The 15,376-nt window shown below is 51.1% G+C and overlaps 2 protein-coding genes across 9 annotated transcripts in view; one reads left to right on the top strand and one right to left on the bottom strand.

The window, feature by feature from the left end:
- Positions 1-117: 117 nt before the first annotated feature.
- LOC118014101 (transcription factor-like 5 protein) lies at positions 118-2,215 on the bottom strand. Its single transcript, XM_035010137.1, is given in 3 exon segments — positions 118-1,297; positions 1,299-1,534; positions 1,537-2,215. Coding segments are annotated over 3 exon segments (1,440 nt in total). The 3' UTR covers positions 118-772.
- Positions 2,130-15,376, top strand: part of LAMB3 (laminin subunit beta 3) — a 51,448-nt gene continuing 38,201 nt past the window's right edge. The window contains exons 1-6 of one of the 8 annotated variants that reach the window (XM_035010455.1): positions 2,130-3,617; positions 8,284-8,467; positions 11,030-11,151; positions 11,906-12,001; positions 13,150-13,234; positions 13,970-14,428. The gene's annotated coding sequence lies outside the window, so the exon portion shown is untranslated. The other 7 variants (XM_035010454.1, XM_035010451.1, XM_035010453.1 and 4 more) reach the window with 7 other exon arrangements.

Below are 15,376 nucleotides of genomic sequence, written 5' to 3'. Positions count from 1 at the left end.
TTTTCTCTGTATGTTGTCTTGACAGAGAGTTATGCAGTAATATTCATGGCATCATATTTTTCAACACTTTTTGTTAGGTTTTCCCTTGCCCCATGGATCCATATTAATAAATCAATATTTTTTTTTCAGTTCCAAACACCACAGTTTATTACACAGAAAGTAATGACTCTCAATATGAAAATGAGGGCATTGAAGGAATCCACTGTGACAATATCTCATTTATGGACAAAAGTGACTTCAAAGGGAGTCTCTGGAAAATGTCCAGCAAGAGGGTTGGACAGGGACCGCATTTCACAATGCGGTGCCATGTGACTGAAGTCAGCACAGGGGGAGGGAGAAACAAAGGAGTAAAATTTCCAAGCTACTTCTAATTAAGAACAATTTAACTTGTTCCAATTGCTAAGCGGGCATATTTAAAATGTAAATAAAATAAGTAAAAAGCGGTGTACCTTGGAAGACTAAGGAAATTACGAAGGATGTTAATTTTTGAAGTTATCATGTTAAGAAAACATGATGGAATCAGGCAGATAATTGAAAAGTTTCTTGCTAATTGTCAACATGTCTTCATCCCCAAATGGCCTAAGAGGACACGAACGGCTAAGTATTTTGTTCTAGACAAACATCTTTACAAAACGTGCTGTAACGTCCCCACAGAGGCCCCTCAACTGCACTCACGTCCCCCAGAGCCAGACCGCCGGGGCTCCGGGGCTGCACAGACGCTCGGGGCCCCGGGCAGCAGCCGCCACTGCCGGGAACTAGCGGTCCCTTCTGGTCACTTGACATCCATGGCTGGTCTGCTCTGTAGGCTCTCATGAGCGGGACGCGCCACCAAGGAGTCCGGTCTAGTCAACTTGAGCCTTCTGCCAGTTTTACCGCAAAACACACTCTCAAATTCCTTTTTAAGAGAATCTCCATGTCTTCCCTGAATGTACTTCAGGAACGCAGTGGTCCACTGCAGGGTGGTCGCCTTCTCCGTCTCCGCATTGCAGAACGGGACTAAAAGATTCAACTCATCGCAGCAAATGCGGATTCTGCACCTTCTCTCTCTTTCCATGCGGTTGTGCCTCTCCCTACGCTGCGACCTTCCTCCCCGGGGCCCGCTCTGGGTCTGCTCCCCGAGGTTTGCCGGCGAGGACTCCGCGGGCGGCCAAGCGCCCTGTGGGGACGTCGAGCCTTCGCCCACGTTCTGAATCTCTCCAAGGGCTCTTCGTTCTACATTTGTGTCCAGCTGACGTAGTCTACTCCGATTCCTCTTATGTATGGCTTGCTTACATAGCGCTTCTTCTACTTTAATTTGGCCAAACTTGCTCAGGCAAAGCTTTGTTTCTACTGCCCCAAGTCTGTTTAGTGGATTCAATTTCCTGCTGGTAACAGAAAGAGAATGCTCTAGGCAATCCAGTGTCCTGATGCTTGGCAGCTTCGAGTATAGAACAGGGGTTACCGGACCCCTGCGTCTGTGAGAGGCTCGAACCCCCCGCAGCCCAGCAAGCATCGGCCGTGAACAGAGGGCATGTAAACTGTAAAGCGCTGGCGGCGCTGCGGTTTTATTTTTCACCAATGTCGTGCATTTGTTTTGTTGCTGATGTAGAGGGACGTTCATGAATTCGGAAGGACGTCGGATAAGAGCTACCAAATTGTTGAGCGCCACGCCGGGCTCTGGGGTCTCGGGGCCGCGCGGGGCGGGCGGCGGCCCGGCGGGGACGCTGTTGAAGCGGTCCTCCAGGCGGACGCGCACGGCCCACTTGGCCCGCGCCTCGGGCGCGCCCTCCGCGTTCTCCTTGCCGCCGCCGTCGGGCGCCTTGGGCCGCGGCGCGCGGGGACAGGGGCCGTGGGCGCCCGGCGTCCTCTCGGCGGGGGCGATGGCAGGGGCGCCCGCCTCGCTCAGCAGCATCATGCGCAGCCCCTGGAAGTCGACGTGGCCCAGGCAGGGCGCTGCGCCCGCGAAGCCGCCGTCGGCTAGCGCGGGCGGGCACAGCACGGGGTACACGGGCGCCGCGCCCCCCGCCGCCGCCGCCGCCGCCGCCGCCTCCATGTGCGAGTAGAGGATGTGCTGCAGCTGCGTATACTCCACCTCCGTCATCTCCACCAGGCTCAGGTCGGTGGTCGTGAAGCTCAGCCCCGCCGCGCCCGGCGCCGCGTCCGCTCCCTCGGGGCCCGCCGGCCCGCCCGCCTGCGGCGGCTCCCGCGGCCCGGGGCCCGACGTGCCAGAGCCCATGGCGGGGCGCGCGCGGCGGGGCCGGCGGGCACCGGGCCGGCGCGGCCTCGCCCGGCGACGTCGGGGGCGGGAAACCGCTGCTAAATCCGTATTTGTTTATTGAGCACGGACTATGTGCAGACACTGGGCTGTACACTCATCAGGGGATAAAAAGAGTGGCTAAGGGTAGTTCCTGTTCTCCAGGAATTTACAATCTCGGTTTGGGGACAAATCAGAAAATAACTAAAAGTTGAATAACCATAAATATGTAAATTTGACATAGAAGGGATTTATAAACAGAACAGAACTGACTGGTACTTGAATTGTATAAGGTCTGCTGCTGGAATTTGGGAAGAATTTATAGAGAATAGCAGAGAAGTCATCAGTGATCCAGGAACCTGATCTGAGTCTTGGATTTAGAATTTATCCAAGTACACAAGAGGTGGAGGCATCAGTGTAGACGGACAGAGCTGGATGAATTGAGCCTAAGTGTGGTCAAGGGAATGGAATAGTTGGATCAGAGCACTGTGTGAAGGGGGGCTGTGTGTGATAAGGTCAAATGTGCAGCTTTTGAAGCAGGACCCTGAGAGCCTCGCCTGGCTGTGGACTTGGGATTTTAATCTGGAGATGATGGAAAGCGTACAGGTCAAAGTGCATACCAAATCCAACTCAACAAATGAAGCACTAGGCCAATGCTAACAGGATGAAATGTACCTTGGAAGAAGTGCAAAGGCATGCATGTGCATCTGTGTGTGTATATTTGTGTGTATGTGTATACACCTCTTAAGAAGAGCACAAATTCGAGATGGAGGACAGCCTGTTTTAATAGTATTTGACTTGAAACAGATAGAGGTGTTAATGTTATCTATAAGCTTAATATAGGTCCTTGGTTTGACCTGGCTGGGAAAAGCCTCTTGTACTTCAGGCTTCAGCAGCCCGAGTAGAGTCTCCAGAACCAAAGTTGTACTGGCATGCTATTTTCTCTCCCCAAGTCCTTGAAGAGGACTACTTTGATAAGAGGGCCAATATTCATAGAGGAGCTTCCTGAATTCTCTCCTGTGGGAGAATCTTATTCTCATGTGCTATTTCCCTTCCGGTTTCTCTAGGACTCAGAGCCAACTTGACTCTCTCAGATCCTGCACATCTTCATGCAGTTTACTGAGCCGCCTGAGGTGACACATTCAGACCTTGTCTGGGAGAAAAAGTATCGATGTACAACCAACTGAGCAAGCATTTGTCTGGGATGAAACGATGTTCTGAGACGTGGAACTTCTAGAGCTAAAACAAGGAGAATCCTGGAAAACTACAATGGTTGGTCACCCTACAACATACCAGAACCTTCTTGAAGATTCACCCCCACACCCGGTGGTTTTCTCTTAGAAACTGGAGCAACATGCCTGTCTCATAGATATTTATCCTCTAGGTACAAGTTGCAGAGATCTCATGTTCTATGTTTCTAAGATTTTCCAAGGGGGCAAGCTTGTGATGCTTTAGGTTTTGCAAATCTGAAATATTCACCAAGGCCATTTTTCCTATCCGTTTCCTTGAGGTGTTCTAGTCTACAAAATGTCCCATGTGACTTTTCCTTTTTGTGAAGAACAGATTCCCTTAATCTTGGGAGGACCAGATATTGAAATGGAAAGAGTATGGATTTTTGAAAGCTTAAAGATCTTCTGGTGGATTCTGGTTTTACCATATACTCATTGTGGTAGACAGTGCTATGTGTTCACGAGGTTCTACTGCATTATCCTCTTCTGGGCACATAGGAAGACCACTTAGGTGCTCTCTGAACAGTTCTGGCCAATAGGTTGTAAGTCGAATGACTGTGTCACTTTATAGCTGAAGCATGGAATATGAGAGAGCTTCTCCATGCTCCTCTATCCTTGCTGTCATGACCATGAGGGCCACGTGTCCTTCCTTGGTGTGGCTACAAGATGGCAGAAGTCACTGAGTGACTGCACAACAGAGGATTTTTCCCCTTACCATTGTCTCCCATTTTACTTTGTGCGAGCAACAAATGAATGTTTGTTGTGTTAAAGCTGCTGAGATTTTGTGGTTGGTTTATTACCACAGCATAACCTGACTAAAACACTAGTTCTGTGTCTTCCTCCCCTTGGGTTACCCCAATAAAAAATACCATGGATTGGGTGGCTTAAGCAACAGACATTTATTTCTCATGGTTCTAGGGGGCTAGAAGGCCAAGATCAATGTGCTGGTGAGAGCTGGCTTCCTGGCTTCAGACAGGTGGCTCCTTGTTCTCTCTGAAGGCAGAGCCCTGGTGCCTTCCTCTTCTTTTAAGGGCACTAATCCCATTATGAGGATTTCACCCGCATGACCTCATCTAAACCTAATTACCTTCCCTTTCTTAAGAAATATTGCTTCTTTTTTTTTTTTTTTTAAAGATTTTATTTATTTATTTGAGAGAGAGAGAATGAGAGACAGAGAGCATGAGAGGGAGGAGGGTCAGAGGGAGAAGCAGACTCCCTGCCGAGCAGGGAGCCTGATGCGGGACTCGATCCCGGGACTCCAGGATCATGACCCGAGCCGAAGGCAGTCGCTCAACCAACTGAGCCACCCAGGCGCCCCAAGAAATATTGCTTCTTAAGAAACATTGGTATTGGGGCGCCTGGGTGGCTCAGTTGGTTAAGCAACTGCCTTCAGTTCAGGTCATGATCCTGGAGTCCCTGGATCGAGTCCCGCATCGGGCTCCCTGCTCGGCAGGGAGTCTGCCTCTCCCTCTGACCCTCCTCCCTCTCATGCTCTCTGTCTCTCATTCTCTCTCTCTCAAATAAATAAATAAAATCTTTAAAAAAAAAAAAAAAGAAAGAAACATTGGTATCCCCCAATACCATCACACTGGGGTTAGGATTTCAACATATGAACCTGGGGGGGATATATTCAGTCCCTAACACCTTATAAGCTTGTCAAGCTTCCTGATAATGTTGAGGCTATAAAAAAGGGAAATAATATCTCCTTCAAAGACCATCTTATAGGGCTGTTAGATGCTGTAGATGTGGTGTTCAGAATGGTTCCTCATGCATACCAAGAGCAGAAAAATATTTTGTTCCCTTCTGTTCTTTTAGGAAAATACACAGGTATTTCTTTCTGGAGTAATACTTAACCAAAAGGGTAAATACAACCTCTCATGTCCAGGGAAGCATACACAGAGTCCCCAGGTGATGCAGGTAGGCCCATCTCTGTACTGTTGTTTGGCTCTTGGTCTTTCACCTGGAGTGGTCTTTGATCAAGGGACCCATGCCCAGAACATGCCACCATGATGTCAGACATTGGACACCAGGACTCCCCTCTGTTCACTTTTTTTTTTTTTAAGATTTTATTTATTTATTTGTCAGAGAGCACAAGCAGGGGGAGTGGCAGGCAGAGCAGGCAGAGGGAGAAGCAGGCTCCCTGCTGAGCAAGGAGCCCGGGACTCCATCCCAGGACCCTGGGATCATGACCTGAGCCAAAGGCAGGTCACGACTGAGCCACCCAGGTGTCCCCCCACTGTTCAATTCTAAGCATCATATTTTAGGAAAATTGTTGACAGGTGGGGCAATTTCTAGAGGAAGGGGAGCAGGTTAGGAAAAGCCTGGAATCCATGGGGATGGGTGAACAACCTACTACAAGTAAGGTTGTCAGATTTAGCAAATAAAAATATGAGAAGCCCAGTAAAATTAGAATTTCAGATAAATAGTGGATCCCATTTTAGTATACAAGTTGCGTCATGCAATCTTTGGGGTCTCCTTATACTAACAAGGTATCCCTTGTTTATCTGAGATTCACATTGAACTGGGATCCCTGTAATTTATCTCGTAGTGCTAGCTACAAGGATTGTTGAGGACAGTGCACCCACATCAGATAGAGATGCAACATCATACTTAGGAACACAAATGTGTATTTATAGTTGGCTACCGGCAGCTGCTGGGTATGCAGATTTCTGAGTGAGCAAAGGGGAAGTTCAGAATTAGGTGTGTTATTCTGGGGGAACTGCATGCGAGAGGCAAATTTGGGTGAGGGTGGGAATTTTGGTTATCCTAGCTTCCTCCTTCCCCTCAAAATATAGATAGATGAGAACTGACTCTTTCTTTTGATTTGCCCTAAGACCTACAAGCAGGAACATAAGGTACTGATAGTTACTTAGTACTTTTTCTGCCCTCCCTCTCTTTTGGTCTGTCCTTCCTTACACAGTTATTAGTACATACATTTACTGAGGAACTATGCTAAAGGCTTTCTTGACAGAAGAAATCTAATAGCCCCAAGAAACAATATTTCTTTCTTTTTTAGAAGATTTTATTTATTTATTTGACAGAGCGAGAGAGCAGGAGAGCACTAGCAGTGGAACAGGCAGAAGGAGAGGGAGAAGAAGGCCCCTTGCCAAGCAGGGAGCCCGATGTGGGGCTCGATTCCAAGACCCTGGGATCATGACCTGAGCCGCAGGCAGTCGCTTAACCAACTGAGCGACCCAGGTGCCCCGGAAGCAATATTTCTTTTCTTTTTTTTTTTTTTTTAAAGATTTTATTTATTTATTTGACAGAGAGAGACATAGCGAGAGCAGGAACACAAGCAGGGGGAATGGGAGAGGGAGAAGCAGGCTTCCCGCCGAGCAGGGAGCCCGATGTGGGGCTCGATCCCAGGACCCTGGGATCATGACCTGAGCCGAAGGCAGACGCCCAACGACTGAGCCACCCAGGCGCCCAGCAATATTTCTTAAGAAGGGGAACTATCAGGGCGCCTGGGTGGCTCCGTTGGTTAAGCGACTGCCTTCGGCTCAGGTCATGATCCCCGGGTCCTGGGATCGAGCCCCACATCGGGCTCCCTGCTCCGCGGGGAGCCTGCTTCTCCCTCTCCCACTCCCCCTGCTTGTGTTCCCTCTCACTGTGTCTCTCTCTCTCTGTCAAATAAATAAAATAAAATCTTAAAAAAAAAAAAAAGAAGGGGAAACTATCTTACAAAATCAACAATGATTTAGACAACTTTAAGTGAACTCCCGGGCAGTCTGTGGGTATAGTGGAAGGGGTTCAGGGCACAGGAGGGAGCAAAGAGAGGATGGATTAATAACTTGTAGAGGAACAAAAATTATCATCCTTACCCCAGCACTTTTAAGTTTATGTTTACTGATTATTCTAGTAAAATATGCTCCTTATGGAAGACGATGGCATGCAGAGGAATAGAAAGAGACAGGAAATGTTAGTGTGTTGGATATTTTCTCCCTGTCTTGTCTCTGAGTATTAGTTTTCTTTACAGTGAAGTAGATTTTATGTGCATTTATTTTCTAATTCCCCCCACCCCCTCACTTAACAGTATCCCATAAACATGTCCCTCCTTATTGGTATTAAATCTCTGGGCACCTGGGTGGCTCAGATGGTTAAGCGTCTGCCTTCGGCTCAGGTCATGATCTCAGGGTCCTGGGATCGAGTCCCGCATCAGGCTCCCTGCTCCTTGGGAGCCTGCTTCTCGCTCTGCCTCTCTCTCTCATGAATAAATAAATAAAATCTTTAAAAAAAAAAAGAATATTAAATCTCTTACCAATATTTTAGGTCAGTTTTGACTCATGTTTTCAGGGGAAGGAATGATATTGGATAAAGACTCATCACCCTCGTCTGCTAGGATATGGACCAGATATATATATATATATTTTTAAGATTTTATTTATTTGAGAGAGAGAGAATGAATGAGAGAGAGCGTGCACATGAGAGAGGGGAGGGTCAGAGAGAGAAGCAGACTCCCTGCTCAGCAGGGAGCCCAATGCGGGACTCGATCTCAGGATCATGACCTGAGCCGAAGGCAGTTGCTTAACCAACTGAACCACCCAGGCGTCCCTGGACCAGATACTGATCGGTGTAAGCAAGTCCCCAGGAAAAGTAGGTGCCTTTTATCTAGAGCCCTCAGACTTGGTGGGCAAGTTAAGAACAAGACTTCTGTCCAGATTCACTCAGACTCCTATCTTTATCAGGTGCTGGACTCTGGTTTCACTAAATCTTGATGGCCATAAAATAATAAGGGTGTTTTGCTTATGCCCGTTCCTCTGCCCTCTATCCTCTGTTTGTAAACACCCCCCAACCCCCTACCCTCTGTCCTTCCCTGTCCAGGGAGTGCTGGAAGCATCGCCCTGCTCTTGGGAGCTTAGCTTTGTTGGCCCCCAGAGTGTCCCCTCATCCCTTCTGGTCCAGGTCATGGCTCCTGAGGAGTTTGCAGCCCCTAAGGAATAGAGTGGAATGCACAAAGCATTCTCGGGTTGGGACGTGGAGCCTCCACGGATGGCTCGCTTGCCCGGTAAGTGAGCTATGGAATATCTGGATGGGAGTGATATTTGTGTTTTGATAAGAACAACTGCAGGTTCTGCTGATCATAGTTCTTGACACCTGCATGTGATATACACATAGATACAGACACCCCTTATGGGGGACACGCCTAGCTGGGCCAGAAGTTTGCGTTGTTTCCTTTAAATCCTTACAAGGATCCATGAGGTGGATGGCTAGTATCTCCATTGGAGGCAAGTAGCTTTGGTTGTCCAAAGGCACGCAGCTGGTGGGTATAGAACCAAGACCTTCACCTTCACCACTCTCACTCTGAGGTCCAGGCTTTAACTGCTGTCCATCTCAGAGAACAGAACATTCTGGAGCTGGAGGGGGCTTCAGAGGAGATTCAAAAACCTTGAATGTCCCAGCTGCTCTGTAAGCCAGTTAAATTTTTGAGTGGGGCCTGGCTTAAGTCACACGATTTTGTAAGTTCTGCAAGTAATTCTGAGAGGCAGCCTGGATTAAGAACCAGTAAAATCCAACACCTTTATTTATAAATGATGAAGATGCGACCCAGCGAGGGGCTTGCCCTAGTTTATACTTCTATTGAGTAGCAGAGCTGGAGCTAGGTCTAGGATTTTCAAGGCGTTCAAGTCCATACACGGACCCTATGTGGCCACAAGCACTGCACAGAGGTGCTGATTAAAAACCTTGAGGTGGGGTTGATTCCAGACATGAAGCCAGATACACCCATGCTCCCTTCCCCCTCAAACCACAAGGTGCTCATTTCCCCAGACTCCGTCAACAAACGCCAATTTGAACATTTAGGTATTTAGTTTGTCGTTCTACTGGCCCTTTCAGGGATCATATTTAGAGTTATAAGGTCCTGTTTGGCAGCCCTCTGCTAGCTCGGGTAGCAAATCTGGTGCAAATGCCCGTGTCCCTCGCAGCCATTCCTCCGTGTCTTCCCCATGCCTCTGGCCTGCCATGTGGATGCATGGTGCCACCTTCAGGCATATCTCTCTCTCCTCTCAGGCTGGGCCATGGCCACATGGCCCAGTTTCACAGGGCATCTCTGGGACCAAAGGTCTCAGAGGTTGCACTTAGGTCTTGAGAATCAAATTCCCCGAGGGCGGAGAGAGAGGTGGTCGGGAGTGGAGGAGGGTGCATGATCATGAGCTGGCTTGTCTGCTGGAGGAAGGTCAGGAATCTGGGAGGGCAGTTAGAAATGCCAGCATATTCTTCCCTCTTCTCTGGGAAGCCAGCCAACAATGGGCCAACCATGGGCCAGTGTTCTCCTCCAGCAAGCTGCAGGCTACGCTGGGGGGCACCCCTCAGGAGGGGGGGTGGGGCATTTGGGGGTGTACCGTGGGAAGGAGAACAGAAGGAGCTGAGGCTCCTGAGGTGACCGGGGAGCCTGACCTCGGGAGGGGATTCCCCCTTCCTGTGGTGAGGTGGAAGTTTGTGTCATCTTGTCATAGATGCTTTGTTTCATCTTGCTATGTCACTGTGATGTTTGTCCGGCTGCCTTCTCTTTCCATTCCTTATAAGGTGTTCACGTCCTCAGTCAGAGCAGCTCCCTGTCAGCATGGTGGGGGAAGCCCTGCTGGTAGGTGCCTGAGCCTCTGAGGTGGGGGATTTGGAGGCCAGCCCCTTCCCCATCTCTGCCCACACAAGAGAGGCTGTCAATTTGGGAAAAACAAACAAGAAGGCACATAATGGTGTCTGTTCTGGGTGTTCCTACAGCATCATTGTCTCCCCAGGAGTCCCCAGCTGACATCAGTCCTCCAGGAGTTGGAACAAGAGCCCAAAGAGGCCTTTACAGGGATTGGGCCTTGATTAGGTTTGGGGACCATGAAGTTCAGAGTCTGGTAGATTCTGGTCAAAGATTAACGAAAGGAAGGAAAGGGACTTGAGGCAACATTAGAATCTAAGTGATGGTTAAACATATGAGTGCTGGAGCAAACTGGTTTGGGTTCAAATGACCCCTAACTGGATCCAAGTTACCAAAAATGTGCCTCATTTTCTTCAACTGCAAAGTAAGGATAATTAAATGTCTATACCCCCAGAGATGTAGTGAGTATTGATTGAGTTAATACATATAAAGGGTTTAGAACGGGTCAGGGGGGAGAGAGAAGGGCACGGAATGGAGTCACCCCAGGACAGGCAGGCCAGTCTCCTGTTCGTCCGAGGCTGGGTTCCCGTCTGTGCTCAGTAACACAACAGACTCACTTTTCCCCTCTGGTTTTCGGAGAGGAGCACGGAAGAGGGCCCGGTGTCTGGGCTGTTGAGCTGTTGTGCAGGTATGGAGGGCCACGCCAGCTTGAGTCAGGTGGCGAATCCCCAGGGATGTTCCTGGAGCCTACCCTGTCCCACAGACGAGGACTCAGACGTGACTCACCGTATGCAGGTGGTGCCTGGGCCTGAGTCACCTGGTGCCCCTTCCTCTAACACCTGCGATTCAGCGTGCGCAGGCTGGACCTGGCTCTCTCATCCTCCTTAAACTCTTCTCTCCGTTCCTCTCTCCTTCCTTCCTTTCCTTGTTCTTTATCCCTTGATCTCCCATTGAGCAGATCTTGGCTGATCTCCCTGACAGATGGATAATGGAGACAGGAGCTTCTTAGGCCACCCCCACACCCTGTCAGACATTGCCAGGAATGACTGAGAAGCACACAGCATGCTGCCTACCATGCATGGTGACATTGCTGTAATCTGAGGGTAGGTGCCTCCAAAAGACCCCTCTCTCTGCCGCTGACTGCTGCAGGAATTTCCACTCTCAGCTGTCCGTTCTGGTGACTGGACTCCCAGACTGTTCCCTCTGAGAATGCAAGTATACCCACAGTGCATGGGGACTCCTGAAACTATAGCCATATGATATCATTACATGAAGAGTGAGCACCTACTATGTGCCAGGCACTGTTCTCAGCACTGGGAAAACAGTAGTGAACAAAATGGACAAAAATCTCTACCTTCTTGGGCATTACATTCTGGTGGGATGAGTCAGAAAATAAACATGATAAATAGATATATAGTTGGTTTAAAGGTGGTAAGTATTGCAAACAACAACAAAAAAGACCCAGTCTACCCATAAGATAGGGTAGGTGGAGTTGGGAGTGGGATGGGGCAGGCTAGTTGGTTGTCATTTTAAAGGGTGGTCAGAGTCATTGAGAAAGTAGCATTTGAATAAAGACTTGAAAGAGGTAAGACAGTTAGCCTGGAAGACGCCCAGGGGAACCATGTTCCAGGCCGAGAGAGCACCTGGGGCCAGAAGCAGCCTGGTGATTTGGAGGCGATGCACCTGGGGTGAAGGGAGGGAGGGGCTGAGACAGAGAAGTAATGGGGGTGTTTGGGTCATGCAGGGCCTCACAGACTCTCTCTGAGGGCTTTGGCTTTGACCCTGACCCTAACGGGGAGCTAGTGCAGGGTTCTGAACGGGGGAGTGGCGTGACCTGTTGTGTGGGGTCTAATGCAGACCAGTTGGAGGCTATTGCGGAAGTCCGGGGAAGAGAGGCTCAGGCCAAGATGGTGGAAGCTGCCTTTGGAAGGGGAAATAACATCGTAGCACGAGGTGGGTGCAAGAGAAACCATAGTCAGGGAAAACCTGACTAGCCGCTTCCCTGAGCGCACGTTCTGATGAGCCAGGTCTGGGTGGTGGTGGTGGTGGTGCTGAGGCTGAGGGCTCCAGAATGGGATGATGGGAAGCAGGGCACGAGAGAAGAGTACGCCGAGGGAGCCTGGGGCACCGTAGTGACGCCCCCACCTGCCCTTTAGCCCTGGCCAGGTCCTAACCCAGCCTGTGGCTCTGTTTTAGGCTCCTTATCTCTGAACAAATTAGGTTCTGTAGTTCAAAGCCAGTGCCTGGGGCCCTGCCATACCCCGGTGGCGGTGGCAGGTGTGTGTGTGTGTGTCTAGATTGACCTCCCCCTCTGGGGAGTGCTCAGTGTCCCTGAGGAGGGAGGCTGACTGGGCTCCCCTTGGGGTCTGCAGAAAGGATGGCCTGGACTGGGCCCAGAGAGTGTGGGGGGCCCAAACAGAGCAATTGCCACTTTCCTCTGTGAAGCCAAACCCCTGCTGGGACCTGCCCCAGCCTGTGAAGTCTGAGACACTGAAGGCTTATTTACCTGGGCTCCTGGCCTCCTAAGAGAGGAGAAGGAGGGGGATTTGAAGGGCTCCAGCGACTCAGTGTGTGGCCCACCACACGCCCGCCCTGCCTGGTCTGAGGATCTGGGCTTGTCACACGGGCTCCTGCTGGTTAACTATTAATGAGTTCTTTGTCACATCCTCTTTCCTGGTGGTGGGCCAAGGAGGGGTTAGTTCCAGGAGGGTGAACACTTCCTGGAAGCCTTGAGTTCAGGGAGCTGAAGTGGAGAGAAACAGACCAGGCAGGTGGGCTCAAAACCCCGGGATGGGGCTGGGGGGTGGGCAGCAGTGATCTTTCTCTGGAGGACGTGATAGGGGTCTCTCTGGGGTCTTGTTGCAGCGGCTGGCCCATGAAGGGAAGCTGCTCGTACTGACTTCAGCCAGATTTCACTGGAATTCTTACAGGGGTCTAGACACTAACATTGAGTGGAGTATCTGTTATGTGTGTAAACAACTTAATGCCCGTTTGCTAATTACAGTACTTCCCCTGCCCATCTCAACTTATTGGACTGAATGAGAACCGAAGGGTTAGAAATGCCCAGTTTAATCCACAAAATCCTACATTTTCCCCTTAAGGTTTCTCAAACCAATTTCTTGGACTTAACCCTCAAACTGTAGAGAACTTTCGGCTTGGGGGCCACTGACAGCCTGGACTGGGTAGGTAAGAGTCGCCTTTAAATAGAAACTTCGAGGGGCTGTGTTCCAAAACAATGCCACGCAGGCTCTTCTGCAACTGCAGGGCCAACATACGCACTGGCTGACCTTCCACCTCTCTCTGAAAGCCCCCTGACCCTAAGCTGGGGGCCGAGTGTCCTCTGAGACCAGCCTCTCGGTCTAGGCCTGGTTACTGCCGTGTCCAGGGGCCCTCAGGCAGGAGGGCACCAAGAGTCCCACACAGGAAGCTGGGTCCTGAGGCCTGGGGCGGGGTGGGTGGGTGGGGGGCGGGCCGAGGAAGTTGGTCTAGTTATGCGTCAGGTCAGGTCTGTTTTCTGGCCCTCCAGGCTGGCATTCTTGCCCGGGGAGGGAGGGGCTGGGAGACCAGCCCTTAGGAAGCTGGGGGCATGACTCACAGGTAGTTACCTGTCCTAGGGCTCCCTGCCAACCTGCAGAGGGATCTGGAGGGGAGGCATTTAGAGGTTATTCCTGTTTATTCCTCTTAAGCTCTCCTTGGGTGAGTTGGGCTTTGACCCCCTTCCTGATGAACCTAAAGCTCCTGCAAATTCCCCCCCAAGCAGGGATTTTCCACTTTTTAAGTTTTCCCTTGGCAGGGGTCTGGTGGTTTCCAGGGTCCTGGATGTTTGGGTCTATTCACCTTGTAGCCCAGTGACAGGTCTGGGCAATAACAGCCTACACACGAGCCCTGATCTTTGTGTTCTCTGCTTGGTCTTCTGTCCAGGGCCGCCCAGGACACAAGACGAAGCTGACTCCTGTGGGCCTTGGGGAAGTGCCAAATGCAGTGCCTATCACAATGATTGCCCTTCTCTGCCTCCTGGGAGTCACTGACAGCCGCCTGGGGCTTTCTGTTTGCAGTGGCTCCCTTCACCACCATCCCGCCCCTGCCTGCCCCCACGGGCACCCATAGGCAGCCGGGACCGATGAGCTTTCTGTGAGGCCTCTGAGACCGACCCACCTGCCCAGTCCTGTCCTGGGGGGTGGGGGTGGGGGTGCAGTGACGGCAGATGGGCGTGCCAGCCGCCGGATTCCTGAGAACCGCCCTGCAGTGGGCGACGCCCAGCTGGGGAGTCTCCAGAGGTAAGGCCCTTCTTTAAAAACTGGGAGCCAGGAGAGGAGACCCCACATTCAAGGGGTGCTGTTAGAGGCCATCTAGAGAGAGAAGAGTGCAGTACGGAGCAAGGTACGTTACCTGCCTTCCCCTGCCCGGTGGGGGCCAGGCGCGGGAGCAGGGCTGTCTGTGTCTCTGGGTGTCTGGGGCCTGGCTGCAGGGCCTGATTCATTCCTCCTTCAGGGAGGTCACCTGCAAAGGCTAGGTCAAATGTCTGCCATTGTTTGGGTTGCTTTTTCACATCGGAGAAGTGTCTCAGTGACTTAGAAGAAAGCAGCTTCAGATCCGGGCTGAGCACAAAGAGAAGTGGAAAGTGTGGGCTGGCCCAGCTAGAGCTCTTCCAAGGGCCACTCCGATGCCTGGTTGTGGGGGATTCCAGCCTGGGGGCAGGAGGGCAGAAAGAGCACCGGATGGACACCAAAAAGTGGGTCTCCCTCTTGGGCCATGATTAGCTGTGCAACCTCAGGCCACCTGTCCCTTCCTGGGGCCCCTGACTCTTCTGGGAGAGGATTGGAAGGCATGATTTCTAGGTATTAGGATGTGGACTGTAAAGACACCAGGAGGGGCCCCAGCTCCCTCTCTGCTCCTGCCTTGCCACCCCCACCCCCCTGCCCTCTTTCCACCCTAGCCAGAGGACCTTGGGGCTGTCTTTGGAGCAGACACGCATCCAAACCAAGGCAGAGCTGGGCACTGCATGAGCAGGGGTGGGGCATGCCTCTGCAGGCTAGGCTTGCCGGCCGGCCTCCTGGAGGGACGCAAGTATCCAGCGTCAGCCTCCGGAATCCGGGCTCTGCGGCTGTCCTCCTGCACAGCCCTGAGCCATAGTGGGAGCCATTTTGAGATGCTTCCAGTTCAGATGAAATCCTCACTCACTTTTTCTTTTTTTTTAAGATTTTATTTATTTATTTGAGAGAGAGAGAAAGAGAGGGGGGAGGGTCAGAGGGAGAAACAGACTCCCTGCCGAGCAGGGAGCCTGATGCGGGACTCGATCCAGGCACTCCAGGATCATGACCTGAGCCG

The sequence above is a fragment of the Mirounga leonina genome, unplaced genomic scaffold (assembly GCF_011800145.1).
Source record: "Mirounga leonina isolate KUSES-001 unplaced genomic scaffold, KU_Mleo_1.0 Mir_154, whole genome shotgun sequence".
NCBI lineage: Eukaryota > Metazoa > Chordata > Mammalia > Carnivora > Phocidae > Mirounga > Mirounga leonina.
This window is presented reverse-complemented; position numbering and strand designations above follow the sequence as displayed.